The following is an 18412-nucleotide window of genomic DNA, read 5'->3' as shown; positions in this document are numbered from 1 at the left end:
ATATATATATATATGTTCTTCCGCTCCAGAAAGTACAGTCTTTCATCGGGTGATACAACGCCAGTCAGTAGCTACAGCAAGTCGAGGCGCGATAGACCCCACTCAGCCCCAACAAGCGGCACCGATGTGTCACGTGTAGAGCAGAGACTTCGCATAGTGAAGCGCAATCGCATGAGGCGCACGCCCGACGTCTCCTGTGTTCCGGGAAGCGGTTCCCCATCGGATTCACCGCCGGTGCCGCCATCCGTCGATCCACCGTGTGCGGCGTACCCTACGTTTGACTTGTCGCGCTTATCAAAACATGAACAGCACATTGTGGAGGCCCTGGTGGCGGAAATTGCCGACGCCATCGCATTCCCCGGTGCAGAGGAGTGATAGGCACCAATTGTTGTGCATGCACTGTTCCAAAGAAGCAGCAGCAACACACCTGCAAGTATAACAAAGAAAAGGGAAGGAAAGATGACAAGGGGGGCTTGTTATTTATGAAGCCATTGACTAAATGAATTTACTTTTTTTTCTTTTCCTTTTATTGTTCTCTCTTCGCTCTCAGGTTGCATAGGACAGGGTAGGCAAGTCCTCTTTTTTTTTGTTTTTTTTCTTCGGCCTTATTTGGTTCTCGTTGGTCTTGCCCTGTGCTGCATTCGAGGGAAAAATGCCGCAGAACGAGTACATTGAGCAGGCGCAGAAGCGCTACGGCCGCCGCCTCGACCACGTAGAGCGCACACGCAAGCGCGATGCCCGCAAGGCGCACACGCAGGCAAAGCACCTGCGCCGGGTGCGCGGCATCAAGGCAAAGATAGCCGCCAAGCAGCGCTACACCGAGAAGGCAGAGATCCGCAAGAAGATCCGCGAGCATGAGGAGAAGCAAACCACTGAGCGCGTCAAGGAGAAGGGGCCCAAGAATGCGCTGCCCAGCTTCCTCATGGACCGCAGCGAGGCAGACCGCGCCAAGGTACTCTCCAACTCACTGAAGCAAAAGCGCAAGGAGAAGGCAGGTAAGTGGGCGGTGCCGATTGAAAAGGTCAAGCCGGTCAGCGAGGACGAAATGATGAAAGCCGTCACATCCGGCAAGCGCGGAAAGAAGTCATGGAAGCGTATGGTGAACAAGGTGACGTTCGTCGGTGAGACGTTCACGCGTCGCATGCCCAAGTATGAGCGTTTCATCCGTCCCATGGCCCTCCGCTTCAAGAAAGCACACGTAACGCACCCGGAGTTAAAGGCCACGTTCCAGCTGCCCATCATCGGTGTCAAGAAGAATCCACAGGGCAAAATGTACACAGGCCTCGGCGTCATCACGAAGGGTACGGTGATTGAGGTGAACGTATCCGATCTAGGCCTCGTCACGCCGTCAGGAAAGGTGGTGTGGGGAAAATATGCGCAGGTCACCAACAACCCGGAGAATGATGGCTGCATCAATGCCGTGCTGCTTGTATGATGTCGAGGCTTGTTTTTTCTTTTGTTGTTGTGCCGCAGAAAGAGAGAGAGAGAGCAAGGAAGAGTTGCTCTGAGCTGAAGGCGGGCCGACCAGTACGTGTAAGTGTCTTTGGGCGGTGAGTGAGTCACGGTTAAAAAAAAGAAAAGAAAAATATGTGTTCCTAAAATGAAAGGAATAATTCCGCAAATATTATGCACCGAATATGGTGCATGACGCAGATTCTTTATTTACCTTGAAACGAGATGATTTTTTTTTTGCTTGTTTCCGTTTCTCTCTCTCTCTCTCTCTGTGTTCCTTACTTATGTATGTGATTCCTTTGTTGCTGCTGTCCTTTGTTTTGTTTTGTTTCTTGATTCGTGTAGAGGGGGTTCTCGTTCTTTGCAGCAAGGCACTTCGCTATCGTATCGATGACCATTTGCCGCGGGAAGGTGCGCAACGAGCCGTCGCGGGCATCGTCACCGTCATCATCGTCGGATGACGAAAGTGACAATGTCGAGATGCCGACCGTCCAAGACGGCAAGCAACAGGCCGAAGACGTCTCCGCAATCGCCACTGGATTCTCCATCGCAGGGTCCGTCGCGCGGTTTGACGGAGGCACACTGCATGGGACCTCCGTAGGTGTGCGCTACGCAGTCCCCGTGTCGTGGCACAACTTGATCTACACTGTGCGAGGCCGCAAGATCCTCTGCGGTCTCACGGGCACTGCGCTGCCGTCGAGGTGTCTTGCCATCATGGGCGCCAGCGGTGCGGGAAAGACGACGTTTCTCAACGCCATCAGCGACCGACTGGCATCAAAACGCACGATGAAGCTACAAGGGACGCGGCAGCTGGGCGACGTAGAGTTCAAGCACCACTACCGAAAATTGATGGGCTTTGTTGGGCAAGACGATATCCTCTCACGTTTGGCAACGCCGGAGGGTTCCCTTCGATTCTCGCTTCGTGTGAGGCGTGGCACAACGGAGAAAGAGACAAGCGAGCGGGTTGAAGAGACACTACAGGAATTGCGACTTTTGCATTGCCGTGATACAATGGTTGGTGTCCCTGGTCTTGTTGCTGGTCTTTCGGGTGGTGAGCGTAAGCGCACCAACATTGGTGTAGAGCTCATCTGCGACCCCAAAATTCTGCTCCTCGACGAGCCCACCTCCGGTCTGGATTCCGTGACATCGGTGAAGATTGCACACCTTCTGAATACCCTTTCCCGTACCGGCCGCACAGTGATCTACACCATCCACCAGCCAACAGCGGAAACGCTGACATACTTTGACGACATTATGCTCCTTGTCGAGGGTCGTTGTGTGTACCATGGGACGATGGAGAACTCTGTTTCCTACTTCGAATCAAACGGCTACCCCTGCCCGGACAGATACACTCCGACCGACTTCTATATGACCCTTCTTCAGGATGAAGTCCATTCGAAGGTTCTTATTAAGAAATGGAAGAAGTTTTTAAAACACGGAAAGCGAACGCCTCACACAACTGCTGTTGAGCTGAACCCTATACCAGAACAATCTGCTACCACACAATTCATTAAGGGATATATTGAGCATTATGAGAGCACGGCATGGATCCAGTTCACAGAACTTATGCGTCGCAATGCAGTGGAGCTGACCCGGAATCATGTCTTTTTGTTCTCCAGTTTCATACAGGCGATTTTCTTTGCCCTTCTCGTGGGGCTCATTTTCCTGAACATTAAGGATAATATTGCGGGTGTTCAGGATCGTCAAGGTGTAATTTTCATGGTTGTCATGAACCGCGCAATGGGGCAAACCTTCGTCATGATCAACGCCTTTATCAACGACAAACCGCTGTTCCTTCGAGAGCAACATGTTGGGGCGTACTCAGCTTTCATGTATTTTCTGACGAAAACGTTGGTGGAGTTCCCCGTGCGTGTTATATTTGCATTTTGTGAGTGCTGCATTCTGTACTGGATGGCAGGTCTACACAACAGTGCTGGGGCGTTCTTCTACTACTTTGGTGTCATCGCACTGCTTACAGAGGTGGCCTCAGGTGTTGGTTTTGCAATTAGTGCAACGCTCCAGAACCGTGTTGTTGCCTCTGCAGTTGCACCAGTGGTTATGTTGCCTCTTGCTGTTGCGGGTGGTCTTTTTGCGAACACCGATCGCCTGCGGCCGTATTGGTATTGGTTGGAGAAGCCATCCTTTATACGGCACTCATTCATCCTACTCGTTCGCAATGAGATGAGAAATCTCAAGTCCATTGATTGCGATAACGTCTCCCATGGTGCAGAATACTGTAGTAACCAGCCTCAGAATGGTGAAGAGGTCTTGCAACGCCTTGGATTTGAAGAGCCTCAGTCAGTTGACTGGATCATGTGGGTTTCAATGGTCATTCTGTACTTCTTCTTTCGTATTATCGTGGTCATTGCCCTCTCTCTCTCTGCACGGTCAAAGTTTTAGAAGGGAATAAATGTCCCGTCTCGCTCTGTTTGGTTTATAGTGTATATGATTATGTGTTTGTGTTTGTGATTTTATTCTGCGTTCGTTGCTTTATTACAATTTACAGAAAGATAGCATGCAAAGTAAAAAAAAACTCTCTTGGTAGTCTTCGTATCTCTATTTGTTTTTCAGACCTCCTTTAAAAAATGCGATGCAGTTGTGGTATAGTCTGCAAAGGCAGACTAGATGAGAGAAAGGGAAAATTTGGTAGAAGCGGAGGGAACTCGCATCGTTGATGAATCTCCTGGTTGCATGGGAGAAAAATCCCCTGGTTGAATGGGAGAAAAGAAATTGGGAAAATGATGATGATGTGTGTGTGTGTGTGTTTTTGAATTCATTTGGAGGTAATGATCTGCGCAACTTCGTGCTCTTGTGGTCTGGCGTGCTGTAGCCATCGCGGTGTGCATACAAATTTTTAAACCCCAACGTCTCGGCTTCCTCTTTGCGTGCGTTTTTTTTTTGTTTTGGTGTGCGTATAGGCAAGTAGGTAAAAGTGGATTTTTTGGAGCGAGAGGGAGGGAGTGTGTGTGTCGGTGGACGNTGTGTGTGTGTGTTTTTGAATTCATTTGGAGGTAATGATCTGCGCAACTTCGTGCTCTTGTGGTCTGGCGTGCTGTAGCCATGGCGGTGTGCATACAAATTTTTAAACCCCAACGTCTCGGCTTCCTCTTTGCGTGCGTTTTTTTTTGTTTTGGTGTGCGTATAGGCAAGTAGGTAAAAGTGGATTTTTTGGAGCGAGAGGGAGGGAGTGTGTGTGTCGGTGGACGTCCACAGAAAAGTTCTTGTCTTTTCGACGCAGAGTACCTCTTCCATTACCAGCAGCTGTACTGTCCAGTGCAGCGCACTGCAGGACTGTGAAAACGGTGACACCATGGGTGCCGGCAGCATGAAGGCTCTGGGTCGGCACTTAGAGAAAAAGCCTCCGCCCCACTTGCGAGACGCCGCCGGTGTGACGAATACCCTTGGTGCAGTCTCTAGGTCGCGGGATTTGAGCCTGCGCGGTAGCGAGCATTCGCGGAGGCGACAACAAACGCCGACAGCATTTGGAATAGATGATGAGTACCAGGTTGATGACTACGATCTGGCTTCCCGCAGCGGCGCGGGCTCGCGACGCGAGTCTTCCCGTGGAAGCAGCGCATCCCCGGATCTTCCAGGTCCGGAAATTGAGGAGTTTGTCTCCTTTCGAGCCCCTTCGGTTCGTGCGTGCCGCGTGTGTGGAACATCTGTTCCACAGCAAGCAAGGTACTGCTCGGATTGCGGGAGTCCCATTCCTGCGGAAAATGAGATCCGCTCGCCAAGAGTGGTCACTGGGAGTGGCAACAGCGGCCGTCCCGTTTACTGTCGCAAGGTTAAGGTGTCATACAATGAGCGGAGTGTGCTCGGTATGGGGGCGAAGGGTGTGGTGTACAGAGCCATCGACATCGACTCGGGGCAGCCGCTCGCAGTGAAGGTGATGTACACCAACATGGACGATGAGGCAGAGGTCAAAGCTGTTCGAGGGGAATTGCGGCATCTGTCAACACTGCAGCACCCCAACATAGTAGAGTATATGGGGTGTCTCCTCGAAGGAGGCAGGGTGTCTATATTGATGGAGCGGCTAGAGTGTGGCTCTCTGGAAGAAATGCTCAAGCAGTTCCCATCTGGGATCCCAGAGAAGGCGATACGTTCTTTCACACTTCAGCTTGTGAAGGCGATAGCATATGTGCACGACTGTGGTGTGACCCACAGAGATATTAAACCAGCAAATATTCTTCTGGCATCTGATGGTACTATTAAACTTGCTGATTTTGGCTCCGCGTGCCTTGCAGGAGCACCAGGTGGAAAAACAGATGGAGTGAAACTTGCTGGCACGCCGGCGTACATGCCACCGGAGACGGTAGAAACGGTTGGCAATCGTAATAGAGACGCGTTCGTTTATGGTAAAGCACACGATGTGTGGAGCATTGGCTGTTGTGTGCATCAGCTACTGAGCGGGGAAATCCCATGGGGGGGTTTCGGTGTCAAGCACGGCTTTGCGTTATTGGCACAAATAAGGAAAAAGTTTTTTCCTGTCTCAGAAGCCCTCTCGCCGATGGCAAAGGATTTTCTTTCCATGTGCTTTCGGCAGGACCCGTTGAAACGGGCGTCTGCTGTGCAGCTACTGATACATCCATTTCTCGAAGACGACGACAAGGAAGAGGGAGGGGAGGTGGACAGTGATGAGGAAAATGTGTATTCCTGGATACGTCTCCTAAGTCGCAGGATGTGATGCGAGATGCAGCCGAGACAAAAGTCAGTGTGGTTGAGAAAAGAGGAGCGCAAGGGGGAAAAAAAGGTCTCTGAATTGCCTGGGTGTGTGTCTGTCTGTGTGTGTGTGTGCCCTATCGAGGTATTTATTGGGTTTTGAGTGTTGCTAGTTTGACCCGTGTGTCCAGTAACAGGTGGAAAGGTTGCTCTTCTCCGTGTGTGTACCCGAGTGCGTCTTCTGGTGTATGGCAAGCCTATATCCGCTTAAAACTAAAGTGATATTTCTTTTTTCTTTCTTTCTTTTATGATCTACTAGCGGTGTGCGAATATTTTTTTGAGGGCATCGTTGTTGTTGTTTTTTTTGGTTTACGCACGCAATTCGAGTAAGGGCTTGACTGTCTGCTGACTTCTGCCCATACCTGCTGGTGAAAGGAAGAGGAGGAAGCGGATGGAGAAGCGAACGTATGCATGCAAGCAGCATACATTACTGTTGTTAAGAGTGCGTGAAACTTTAAATTTCTACGTTTTACTTTTTATATGATGTCTCTTTTACTATGTGGCCGTGGCGAAGGTGAATGCAAGTGTAGGTATATATGTTTCTCTCTTTTGCTGTCGTTATGATTATCATTGTTGTCTTCAGCGTGACCATGGTTACACTTTGTCAGCGAAATCACAGAGTCATTTTATGACGAAAGGGGGGAGGATGTCCCGGGAAGGTGATCTCTCGCTCTTCGCATTTTTTCTTCTAAAGTGGGCCTATTATTGTGTTGTTTCCCCTGTGTTCCTTTTTTTAGTCTGAGGGAAGAAGGGAAAAAATAAATAGAAAAGAAGAGTGAGAGCTGCACAGGTAAGCAAATCCTCATGCCGGAGCGGACGGTGTACAATGCCCTGCCGAAGCTCCCCGGCTTCGGCTTTTCTGAGTTGCACCCACCCGTGACACACCGGCGGCGCCAGTACTGCATCCTGGAGGGGGGCACCAGGACCGTGCTTGACGCCAACAGCAGCACAATCCGCAAAAGCGATGAACGCGGGCGTGGCGGCGGCTGTGGCGGCTTGAGTCGCGCCGAGATTCTCGCGAAGTTCCCGGAATGGAATTCGCTCGACGATAAAGTCCTCCGCTTCTTTGGTTATTATATGGAGCGTGTGGATGAGAGTGTGGTGGAGAGAATTCGTGTAAGAAAGGTAAAGATACATTTCTACCTCACGGATGGAACCCTCACTATAGTGGAGACACCTGCTGTCGTGAAGAGTGGTCTGCGTCACGGTACGACAGTGTCGCGCTGCAAAGTTGACGGCATCGATGTCTTCTCTCTTTACATTGGCGCCATTATTCACGTCCGCGGTATAGACTATACTCTCGTTGACTGTGATGCCGCCACGCGTGACTTCTGTGCAGTGATGGAGATGGCGCAGCCAGAGCCCATCAACTACCCCGAGGACGCATTCGAAGCAACTGTCATGACCACTAAAGCACCAATGGATGAGCACCACATCGCAATGCGTCGCGCCATGGAGATTTCAGCAGCAAATGCTGCGGGGACCCACGCCAGTCTTCTTACACCAGATGAGCGTAACAAAGCCCGGAATTTTTTTGAACACGACCGTGAGGTTTTGCGTTTCTCGGCCGTCTGGGAGCAGAGGCTGTTTAGGATTCAATACTACATTGCGGACCAAACCACATCGGTTATGATGGAACATGCGCGGAATGACGGACGCGACCCCAACGCTGTTTTCATTCGGCGCACACTAATCCCGAAGGATCCCAAGGCTGCGCTGCGAGATACAGAGACACTGAACCTTCCGCTAGGGTCGCCCATCGTATACATTACGGACAATGACCTTCGGACAGGTGAGACGGTCAATCTTTTCACCAGGGAATTCTACATATTTGACTGTGATCCCTACACGCGTGCCTATTATGAAGCGAAAGGCGTTGAACAGCCATCGTATCCGAAACCTCCAACAGAAGCAGAAATTCTCACTTCCAGCATGAAGCGGCCACAGGTGACTCAGCTGCCTCCAGCGAGAGGGACGCAAGGTGCCTCGACAATGGTTTTCGAAGACACTGCTTGCCAAAAGGACCGTCTCAAGCTCACTCGTTATTCGAACGATGTGTTTCGTTTTGCCGCTCGCCACAAGAAACCCAAGCCAGAGGACGAGGGTAGACAATTTCTGGTTTGTTACCACCTTGCGGACGATACAGTGTCAGTTTACGAACTTGTTGTGGCCAATAGCGGTCATGTTGGAGGAAAATGTTTCGCTCGATCAGTCGTCCCTGAGATTAATGAACCGGGCAAATTGTATGTGGGCGCCAATGTAAAACTCGCTGGGGTGGAGTACGAGCTCACCGACATGGATGAGCGGACAAAGCGGTACATCGCGATGGGAATGCCTCTAATGGATGAAAATTATTTCCATACTCAGAAGCTTGTCAATCGCGCGCGGGAGGTAGTTCTTCAGCGCTTTTCAAGGATAACCGACGCCTTTCGTCACTTCCGATCCACAACAGAGGGGTTGACAAGCGATGACGTCAAGTGTCTCTTTGTGGAGTGTGGTATACGTCTCGACGCGGCCGAGCTAAGCAGCGTCATGGCAAGCCTTGACCACGACAAGGATCAGATTATCTCTTTGCCAGAGTTCACGGAGCACCTCTTGGGGCAGCAGTTCGTCTCAGACTTTGTCCCAAAGAACCAAAGGATTGGTGGCGTTGGCAAGGGACCTCTTCGCTCACTACAGGAAATTGAGGCAAGCAAGAACACAGCAAGGGAGGCGGACGAAGCGCTACGGAAGTTAATCTCGCAGAGCGAAGCCCGTCGGGTGCTCCTCATTCGGGCTTGCAGAACCGCCGCAAACACCACCTACGACGGCCATCTCAGTATTGAGGACTTCACGAAGGCACTGCAGGAACGACTGAACCTTTCCTTCACGGATAGGGAGCTGGACGCACTTGTATTCAAATTTTTCTATTCTCCAGGCATGGCGGATTGGACTGTAAGGCGTCTACCAGTGAAGGAGATTCAGAGACTCGTCATGCTTTAGGCACCCTTTTGCCACCACATCTTCCTTGCAGGTGTTTGAGTTGTGAGTGTGTTCCCCTATCCCCTTCTCCACAGCATGTATGGTGGCGCGAGAGCCACCTCACCCTCTTTGCATGGATGTCAGATGTAGATTTGATTTGCCGAAGGATGAAAACCAAAAGCTATGGAAGAAGCATCTCCACTGGAGGCCTTTGGTGTGTGTAAGTGTATAGGTGCATTTTACCAGCTTCTTGTCTATGCTGCTGAGAAGGTGAAATTGTCCTCTTCAGTTTCATGCATATTAAACTTGTTGCCTCTTTTATTCATTCATGAATCTCTCTCTTTCTCTCACTCTCTCTTTCCCTTTTCATACTCCTACCGATGCGCTTCTATCTTTTTCTTTGTAACAACAAGATGGCGAAAGAGAGGGGTATGAGCAGGGCGGGTTATTTGGCTGAGCAACCACAACAGTTGGATGATTTTGTGGCGCTGACAGGTCTAAAGGTGGCGTACGCCACGGAGTGCTTTGGGCGCTTTGGTGGCTACGCACCAGCTCTTGCTTCCTTCGCCCAGTCGTATCCCTTACTGCCGAAGTCGTACTTTGATCGACGAGATGCTGTGCGGTTAAATATGCTGAAAATCAATGAGGAACTGAAGCTTATTTACAAAAGGGCGAGAGAAATCAAGGCCCAGTCTGGCAAGAATGTGAAAGAGGTCTGGGCCTCCTATTATATTGACGCAGAACCAATAAGGGTAGCACCACCACCTGATGAGCACGTGCCAAGCACGAAAAAATTGCAGTATTGCGAGCCTTCACACTTTACTGGGCCCTTCTTTGACATGCCACTCTTCTGGAAGGAGGAGGGGGATTGTCAATGCCCTCTGTTGAATTTCGATAAAAGGAGCCTTGAGTGTAAAAGGTATGCCCTACGCAAAAGACTGGAACTATGGGTAAATAGGGCGTCGGCGTATCGGCGTCCTGTACACTACGTTGATATTGGAAAAGATGAGGAGGATGAGACGGTTCGTGTTATCATCAAGGATGCAGACCGCACCTTCTTTCATCCTGAGCACCGCAAGAAGTTTGTGGCCTTTCTTAATGCCATGTATCATGAATTTAAGGTGTACACTCAAGCGATGGGCTATCTGGCTGGACTTTGCTTATTGGCTCTAAATGAGGAGGAAACGGCGGCTGTGCTTCGATTTGTCTCCTGTGTGCACCTTCCACCCCAATGGGCAATGGAAGCTGTTGGTTTTGTTACGGCTGCGCGAGTTATAGAAAGCCTTGTAAAGCCTACGTCTTCGAGATGTAAATCAACTGATCCGGAGGTAGGAGCCTCCATGTACAAGTATTTCCAATCCGTCTTAAATTTTCTTTGTGGCAACACTGTTAATGTGGAAGAGATTTTTGGTTTCTTTGAATTGTTGATGGGGGACATTCGAAGTTTGTCAATTGTTGGTGATAGTGAAAAAGCGGTATTCTGATTGTTTGTTTGATTGTGCTGTAGTGTTTATATGCGTGATAATATATGGTGCCTGCGGATCTCGTGATGATGAATGGATCTGTGAAAATACGAATGGGCGTGAAAGCAAAGGGAGTTTTTTTGTGTGTGATTTTCGTTTCTTACTAGTGTTGTTCGTGGTCTTGTTGACGTTGATTTTTTTTTTCTTGTTTTGACAAGGGGATAGTACGCGGGGGACAAAAGGAAAAGGTATAAGATATGGTTTTCGACGCTGAGAAGGTACGGCCCCTGGAGGACTTTGTGGCCCTCACGGGACTCAAGGCAACGTACGCGAAAGGGTGCTATGACCGCTTCGGTGGTTACGCCCCGGCCCTTGCCTCCTTTGCCCAGTCTTACACCTCGCTGCCAGAGGACTACTTTGAGGAAAAGGACAGGGTGGTGAAGAATGCGGGTGTGATAAACGAGGAATTGAAGCTCATCTACAAGAAGGCAAGAGAAATAAAATCCGCATTGAATGTGGCAGACGATGGTGTCTGGGCCTTTTACTACACGCACCAGTCCGTCACGAAGCCGCTGCAACAACAACAACAACACCAGCAGCAAAAGCCCGCTAATGCCTTCCAATTCGGTGCATCGTCAAATCCTTCAGGACAACTCTTTGGTTTTGCTAATGGAACCGGGAACAACACTACTTCGTCTGCGCCAACTTCAGCTTCGTTAAATTTTGGTTTTGGACCCGCTCCTGTTACCTCGTCTTCTTCCGCAACTGCTGCTGTCAGCGTTCCCCCCGCATTCGCTGGTTTTGGGCAACCGAAGAAGGTGACGGAAGAAACAGTAAAGAAGGCTTTCCATGAAAATGAAGTGAAGTATTGCGAGCCTTCTCACTTTACTGGGCCCTTCTTTGACATGCCACTCTTCTGGAAGGAGGAGGTGGAAGGACAGTGCCCTCTGTTGAATCTCAACAAGGGATTCCTTGAGGAAAATCGCGATGTTCTGCACAAGCGGCTGGAGGTGTGGGCAAAGAAGGCAGCGTTCTTCCAGAAGCCCGTCCGGTATGTTGAGATTGGAGATGATGACGAGGAAACGGTTCGTGTTATCATCAAGGATGCCGACCGTACCTTCTTTCATCCTGAGCACCGCAAGAAGTTTGTGGCCTTTCTTAATGCCATGCATCATGAATTCAAGGCGTACGGTCAAGCCATGAGCTACCTGGCTGGACTTTGTTTATTGGTTCTAAATGAGGAGGAAACGGCGGCTGTGCTTCGATTTGTTTCAACTACGTACATTCCGGGTCACTGGGCAGCTGAGGCCATAGGTTTTGCGTCTAGTGCCTGGGTTGTGGAAAGCTTCATGCAGCGTCTATTCCCCGACGTGGCAAAGCATCTTGAGGAGTTGAAGTTCTGGCCCGATACCTACTTGCAAAAAATTCTCACAGGTCTCTGCATCCACGTTCTCAACTTCCGTGAGCTGTTTGAATTCCTTGACCTTTTCATGGAGAGCGGGTTCAAGTTTCTTATCAAATACTGTCTTGCGATTGTGGAGCACTTTCGCAGCGACCTTCTAGGCATAAAAACCGTTAACGACGCCAATGCGGTCTATGAAATAATGCGTCTTGACTCAAAGGTGGCCGACCTCCAGGATGTGAGGGCCATCCTCCGGCGGGCACCGTTGATGGATCTTGGGGAGGATGGTGACAACATTGACGTCATACGCATGCAGGTGTACGACAAACACGTTGCCCCGAGACTGCAGCGGGCACCGAAGGTCGAGGCTTTTGAGCCTTGTGAAGTGTGTGGAGAACGAAAACCAACGTGGTGGAATGACGACCTCGGGGCGGTTTGCAGTGTGTGTAAGGAGGCAAACTCAGAAATAACTTTCACAAAATTTTAAGCTCAAGAGAAATACAAGAAAAGAAGAGAGATTTTGTCTGTTCGAAAAGAGGAAAATTTTTCGTTTTAAAAAGGGTTCACAGAAGCGAAGACCTGCCGAGAGTCGGCAGCATGTGTGTATGCGTACCGGCGCACGCACGGAAGCAAGCAATGTGCAAGAGAGAGAGAGAATGAAAGACTGATAAGTTCACGTGATACGAATGTGTGTCCTCTGTGTCATCATTAGTCGGTATCTTCCGCCCTTTTCCCTCCCTGAATATTGCTTCTCTGCCTTGAAAGAAAAGACTAACAGCAGCACCTGATGTCCGTGCGCCACGTGGCGGACCTTCTCGCCGAAGAAAAGGACGAGGGCCGTCATTACTACTCGTTCGAATTCTTGCCTCCACGCACCGAAAAGGGAGAAGAAAAACTGTGGGATCTGCACTTTCCGCGCTTTGCCAAGATGGAACCTCTGTTTGTGGATATTACTTGGGGGGCTGGCGGTCAGACCAGCAGCACGACGCTCCGGATATCCAAGGATTTCCAGGAGAAGTACGGTGTCCCGGTGAATATGCATCTCACGTGCGCCAACATGCATCCAGGCCTGCTGAAGGAGACGCTTGATTCTTGTTACAAATGTGGAATCCGAAATATCCTCGCGCTTCGCGGTGACCCTCCTAATGGTACGGAATGGAAGCCACGTGACGGGGAATTAACTTGCGCACTGGACCTTGTGAAATTCATTCGTGCCAACTATGGCGATTTCTTCTGCATCTCTGTTGCAGGATACCCAGAGGGACACCCGAGCGCCATTAACACGGTAGCAGGAAGGATAACAGAGGATGGAATGAAGAAAGAGTTGGACTACCTCAAAGCCAAAGTGGATGCCGGAGCCAGTCTCGTCATCACGCAAATTTTCTATGATGCTGATCTTTTTATTGAATTTGTCAAGAAGTGTCGTGCCCATGGTATCACTGTCCCCATACTCCCGGGCATTCTCCCTATTTCTACTTATCGAAGTTTGAAGCGCATAGTCAACCTCTGCAAGACCTACCTCCCTCCCGAGGTTGCAGCACGTGTGGAAGAGCTCAAAGATGATGAAGAGGGGCTAAAAAAGTATGGCATTTCACAGGCAGTGAAGATGGTGTGGGCAATCCAGTCTGCAGACATCAACATAAAGCATTTTCATTTGTATGTCGTAAATGCCCCCGATTCGATACTTGGTGTGATGAATGAGTTGGGTGTGTAGTAAAAACAAACACAAAAACAAGTAATAAAAGAACGGAAGTGAATTTTTTTCGTCGTTTATCGTATTAATAAGATTCCTTTCTCTACCTCAACTACTTTCTGCAGTTTCGTTTTTTTCTATTTTGCTTTTTGAGTGGTGGGGTATCCTGCCTGCCTTTCCCTCTTCGATTATATTTTCGTGACACTGACTAATTTCTATCTGTACGTAATTTTTTTTCTCGTGCGTTATTGTCTGTAATGTGTCGCCAGCTGAAAAGATGCCATTCTCTATTGCTATGCTTGTACTGGGTGAGGCTTGCTGGGCGTATTTGATATTATTTTGGGGTTGACATAGCGTGCACAACTAGCAGCGTATCGTATGTGTATGTATCCCATCTCATTCTCTTTCTCTGTGTCTGACTGACTAATTTTTTTTCTTCGCTTTTCCACCTAACCTGAATTCATTTGATTGAAGAAAGGGAGGATAGATTTTTGCTTGGCACGTGAAGGATTCGGCACATTTAAAGCGGGAAAAGAGGAAGCCCGTTAGGAAGCTTTGATTAACCGATATATATAGATAGATAGATAGATACATACAGATATTCAGATATATATTTGAAAGCAAATGGTGGAAAAGAGTGAAGAGGTGCATTTGCTGGATAACACACAGCGTTCGATTCTGGGCACGTGGCGCTCGTTGTGTGCCAAATCTAAGTGTGTTTTGGCGATTCTGTTTGTCGGGTCAATGTTGGTGGCTCTTGGTTTCGCTGCTGTGGTTAACGTTGCAACCGATACATTTACTACTGGGCCTCTTTCTGGCGGACAGATCATGGCTTTTGTCCTCTGCACATTTGTTATGGCTTGGGCTTTGGCCGATACCGTCGCTTTACAGTTGTTTCATGTAAATCTGATTTCGCTTGGCAGCGAATCCCGGGCAAGGCTGCGAAGTGGGGCTGAATTCTGTATGTACCTTTTTCTCATGTTCTTCTGTGATCGTACATCACTTTTGCCGAGAATGAAAAAATGGTACACGCCAGATTCCTTCTGGTTCATGTGGATCACCTTGGTGGCGGCTTCATTGTGCACACTCACTAAAGTAAAAAATCCACCTTCCATTGTTGTTAATGGGCATGGCACAGCGGAGCTTTACCATGTTCCACCTTTGACACGCACCCAGACAGAGGAATGGAAAGGGTGGATGCAAGTACTATTTTTGTGGTACCATTACTTTCACAATGTTAGTATATACAATAGTATTCGACTTTTTATCGCCGCTTATGTTTGGATGACTGGATTTGGAAACTTTTCGTACTATTATGTGCGCAAAGATTTTTCATTAAGTCGTTTTTGTGAAACGCAATGGCGGCTTAACTTCCTCGTTACCGCGACATGTGCAGTTCTGGGAAATCAGTATATGCTGTACTACATATGCCCTCTTCATACACTCTTTACACTTTTTATTTACGGAAGCCTTGCTTGTTTCCAAGATATGAACCGGAGCAATAGAGGAGTGTGTATAAAAGTCTGTGGACTTTTTGTTGTGTGTTTTTTGCTTTGGGATATTTCAGAAGAGATATTTTATGTATTGTGGTTTCCCTTTAAGTGGTTATTACGTTATGATGATCCGTATCGCCCTGGTCGGGACGTGATGTCGGAGTGGTTTTTTCGAACTTTCCTCGACCATTACATATGGATATATGGCATGATATGTGCATACTGCCACCCAAAATGTGATGGCTGGTTGAAACGGCTCGATGAAATGCCAAGACACATTAGTTGGTTGGTTAAATCTGTGATTGTTTGCATTGCTTTAGTTATTGGGTATGTGTATGTCAATGCCGTTTATCTTCTTCCCAAGGCAAAGTACAACAGGGTACATCCATACACTTCGCTTATTCCTATCACTATTTATATTGTTTTGCGGAATATTTTTATGCGTGGGAGGATGTACCACAGTGAGCTTTTTGCAACCTTAGGAAAAGTTACCCTTGAGTCTTACATCTCTCAGTTTCACCTGTGGATGGCCACAACGGGATTGAATGGAAGTCCAAAGTTGCTTCTTCGAATAGTGCCAGAAGAATATCCAATGGTGAACTTTGCCCTTACATCCATAGTTCTTTGTGTGGTATCATTTCGTTTGTTCGCCACAACAAATGTGACGCGCACATTTTTTATACCTCCGAAAGCTTCTTCGTCTGTGCTCAAAAATAATATTGCAACAGTGGGAATTTTTATGTTGTTGTTGTACATTGTTTCTTGTTGCATGCAGTTCGCGACAGCGAGATAGCCCATAATTTCATAATAGTTATCGCCTTTTTATTATTATTTAGAAGAAAAAAACTGAATAGAACGCAAAACGCAAATTCTCGATGGATTCTGGTGGGCCACTGAAAAGTACGTGTGTGCCTGCTTCTCTGTGAGTGTTTGTGGTCTCGCACCCCTGTTGTACTTTGCATCCCTTTTCAATGACTGTTCTTTTATGCGTTTCTTGACTACACCGTTAGAAGGTCTGGAGGGCGGTTTATGGGAGGAAGAAAAGCGGTGCGGGCGGCGGAAGGCCTTGTGCACCCCAACTCCCGAGTGGTGCGACAGCTGCAGCGCCAGACGAGCCGAAATGAACGCAACAATGAGCGAGCAAAAAAACGGCATGCCCAGGATCTGCTAGAGGCAGCGCGTTTTTTTTGGTTCCGAGAACAATGTATGGCCCTTGGGCGATTGCATTCCGCTTTTTCCATGGAGGAGGCGCAGGTGCTTACACAGCTATATGTTGAACGCAACGATGCTGAACTTGTCTTGCTCAAATCCCTCCGCAACCCCACGGCTGGGCGCATAAAGAAAATTGAGGCCTTGAAAGAAAGTGAAACAGACGCATTTGAATCCGCCAAAGGTATAGTTATTCCCGATATCACTGACAAGGGCAGGGTTGAAATTCTGACGGAGATTTGGGATGGTGGGTGCGATACCCGTTGTGTAGTGCCACGGCTTCATTTGACCCGCAGCGGCGTTTTAACAACGCCGACAGCAGTCAATGAAATGCGGCTGAAATTGACACCTATTGATCTTGTTCGTGAAAAAGCAACATCGGTCACACCAAAAAAAGCCCTAAAGTTCCGAAATCAGAAACGAACCCAATCGGTCAAAACAACCGCCAAGATGGAGGACATTACGTCAAGATCCAAGTTACAGAACACCGAACGTCAACAAAAACGGTTAAAGGAGGAACGAAAAGCTTTAATTAACTCCAGAAGGTCCATATAAAACGATTTGGTAAACCGCACGCGCCGTGTGTCTCTATGTCCTGTTTTTTATTTATTTCTTGCCGCACTCATCCCAAGCCGCCTGCGAGCCGAACCCGCTCCTTTTTTGTTGCTTTTTTTTCTTTCTTTGTTTCCACCCCGCCCCCGTGCGTGGTGAAGGAAGTTGGATTGCCCGCGTGCGCGCGTGTGTTGTTTTTCCCCCCACGCCCTCCCCCCGTCCCTGCCGCTTTTTTTTTTTTGCGGCGAGAGGGGGGGGAGGATTTGTTATGGGAAGGGGCCCCGGCGCCCGGCGTTTCGGTTTTTTTCCCTCGTTTCGCCCTTCCGGTTGTTGAAGGGCGTGGGGCGGGAAAAAGGGTTTTTGTTTTTTTCCAAAATTTGTGAATAGTTTGGGCTGCGCCGCTTAGTAAAAGTCGAAACGGCGATGCCTGTAAGATGATCGCGGCGTACCTTGTGAATAAACGAGTCCGATGCAAAAGGGATTTTCCTATAAACCGCCTCGAATGGAATATCGAAGGCCCGGCATCCCCCAGCCATGGTTTAGTTGTTATGGGTCTCGGGAAAAATAGAAAACGGAGTTTTTTTTTCGTTTGATATGGCCATGGTTCGCAACCGAAATGGTAAGATAAAATTGTCCCTCCAAAAATAAGGAGGGGGTGAAAGAATATTATTCTTTCCACAAAAACGGGGCCGCTACGGGAATCGAACCCGTGACCTCCTGTACCCAAAACAGGAATCATGCCACTAGACCAAGCGGCCGACGTTTGGAGTGGATAAGAACAAGAATATTTTCTTCGATGCTATTTTTATCAAGAAAGTGTGCAACTCCAAAATCTGGAGCAGTTCTCGAGAGAAGGGGGGGGGGGNGGGGGGGGGGGAATTCTGTACCACCTTTCTTCGCAGTGCTCTGAAGCAAATTGTTCCCTGCACACGCTTCCAATTTTGGTTAACAAGGTTCATTGAAAGAAAACACAATGCCAACCAGACTGCAAGGGCCTCGGCTTGTATGGTGAGAATTGCCGGGGGTGTTATCCAACAGACCCCCGGCAATCTGTAATTTTCAAGGCTCCGACAAAAAAAAAACCGCACCCTAGCCGGTTACCAACGCATCAGTCATGGGTGCGGCTTTACATTTTCACCCAGGGGTTGATTACCCTTTAATTCTTAATCCACCAACCTCGAATGCAGGGCGTTCCCAGCTTCTATTTCCGAAGGGGGGAAAGGTGAGCCGGCGGTGCTCTCTGGACCATTTTTTTTTTATTCACTGCCGATGGTCTCTGCCGAGCATGTTTTGTTTTTAAAAAAAGAAATAACATAGAAACGATCTTGTGCCAAGCCCTCCCACAGCATGCCGGAATTTAGACACCAAGACTTCCATTCTTGCGACCATTATTTCCTATAGTAGTGTAAGAAACCTCAATGGCTTTAAACCTTTTTCACTGTGCCACGTTTTTTTTTTTTTTTTT

At 48.6% G+C, this 18412-nt stretch overlaps 10 protein-coding genes and 1 non-coding gene across 11 annotated transcripts; 10 read left to right on the top strand and 1 right to left on the bottom strand.

The window, feature by feature from the left end:
- Positions 1-171: 171 nt before the first annotated feature.
- Positions 172-375, top strand: DQ04_00741210 (hypothetical protein; the record flags this gene model as incomplete). The annotated part of the gene is made up of 1 exon (XM_009309638.1): positions 172-375. The coding sequence occupies one exon, from the start codon at positions 172-174 to the stop codon at positions 373-375; it is 204 nt and encodes a 67-aa protein (XP_009307913.1).
- A 277-nt stretch (positions 376-652) lies between these two features.
- On the top strand, positions 653-1435 carry DQ04_00741200 (putative 40S ribosomal protein S8; the record flags this gene model as incomplete). The annotated part of the gene is made up of 1 exon (XM_009309637.1): positions 653-1435. The coding sequence occupies one exon, from the start codon at positions 653-655 to the stop codon at positions 1433-1435; it is 783 nt and encodes a 260-aa protein (XP_009307912.1).
- Positions 1436-1842: 407 nt separating this feature from the next.
- DQ04_00741190 (ABC transporter) lies at positions 1843-3852 on the top strand (the record flags this gene model as incomplete). Its single annotated transcript, XM_009309636.1, has 1 exon — positions 1843-3852. One exon carries the CDS (start codon positions 1843-1845, stop codon positions 3850-3852), a length of 2010 nt encoding a protein of 669 aa, XP_009307911.1.
- A 910-nt stretch (positions 3853-4762) lies between these two features.
- On the top strand, positions 4763-6139 carry DQ04_00741180 (hypothetical protein; the record flags this gene model as incomplete). Its single annotated transcript, XM_009309635.1, has 1 exon — positions 4763-6139. One exon carries the CDS (start codon positions 4763-4765, stop codon positions 6137-6139), a length of 1377 nt encoding a protein of 458 aa, XP_009307910.1.
- Positions 6140-6978: 839 nt separating this feature from the next.
- DQ04_00741170 (rib72 protein-like protein) lies at positions 6979-9156 on the top strand (the record flags this gene model as incomplete). The annotated part of the gene is made up of 1 exon (XM_009309634.1): positions 6979-9156. One exon carries the CDS (start codon positions 6979-6981, stop codon positions 9154-9156), a length of 2178 nt encoding a protein of 725 aa, XP_009307909.1.
- Positions 9157-9566: 410 nt separating this feature from the next.
- On the top strand, positions 9567-10619 carry DQ04_00741160 (putative GTPase activating protein; the record flags this gene model as incomplete). Its single annotated transcript, XM_009309633.1, has 1 exon — positions 9567-10619. The coding sequence occupies one exon, from the start codon at positions 9567-9569 to the stop codon at positions 10617-10619; it is 1053 nt and encodes a 350-aa protein (XP_009307908.1).
- Positions 10620-10855: 236 nt separating this feature from the next.
- Positions 10856-12487, top strand: DQ04_00741150 (putative GTPase activating protein; the record flags this gene model as incomplete). The annotated part of the gene is made up of 1 exon (XM_009309632.1): positions 10856-12487. The coding sequence occupies one exon, from the start codon at positions 10856-10858 to the stop codon at positions 12485-12487; it is 1632 nt and encodes a 543-aa protein (XP_009307907.1).
- A 300-nt stretch (positions 12488-12787) lies between these two features.
- On the top strand, positions 12788-13714 carry DQ04_00741140 (methylenetetrahydrofolate reductase (NADPH); the record flags this gene model as incomplete). The annotated part of the gene is made up of 1 exon (XM_009309631.1): positions 12788-13714. One exon carries the CDS (start codon positions 12788-12790, stop codon positions 13712-13714), a length of 927 nt encoding a protein of 308 aa, XP_009307906.1.
- Positions 13715-14317: 603 nt separating this feature from the next.
- Positions 14318-15979, top strand: DQ04_00741130 (putative CAS1 domain-containing protein 1-like; the record flags this gene model as incomplete). The annotated part of the gene is made up of 1 exon (XM_009309630.1): positions 14318-15979. The coding sequence occupies one exon, from the start codon at positions 14318-14320 to the stop codon at positions 15977-15979; it is 1662 nt and encodes a 553-aa protein (XP_009307905.1).
- A 236-nt stretch (positions 15980-16215) lies between these two features.
- Positions 16216-16950, top strand: DQ04_00741120 (hypothetical protein; the record flags this gene model as incomplete). Its single annotated transcript, XM_009309629.1, has 1 exon — positions 16216-16950. The coding sequence occupies one exon, from the start codon at positions 16216-16218 to the stop codon at positions 16948-16950; it is 735 nt and encodes a 244-aa protein (XP_009307904.1).
- A 683-nt stretch (positions 16951-17633) lies between these two features.
- Positions 17634-17705, bottom strand: DQ04_tRNA028 (the record flags this gene model as incomplete). Its single annotated transcript has 1 exon — positions 17634-17705. It is a non-coding gene; the product is annotated as a tRNA-Pro (tRNA).
- Positions 17706-18412: the final 707 nt, after the last annotated feature.

Source organism: Trypanosoma grayi (assembly GCF_000691245.1).
Source record: "Trypanosoma grayi strain ANR4 Tgr_74_V1, whole genome shotgun sequence".
Classification (NCBI taxonomy): Eukaryota; Euglenozoa; class Kinetoplastea; order Trypanosomatida; family Trypanosomatidae; genus Trypanosoma; species Trypanosoma grayi.
This window is presented reverse-complemented; position numbering and strand designations above follow the sequence as displayed.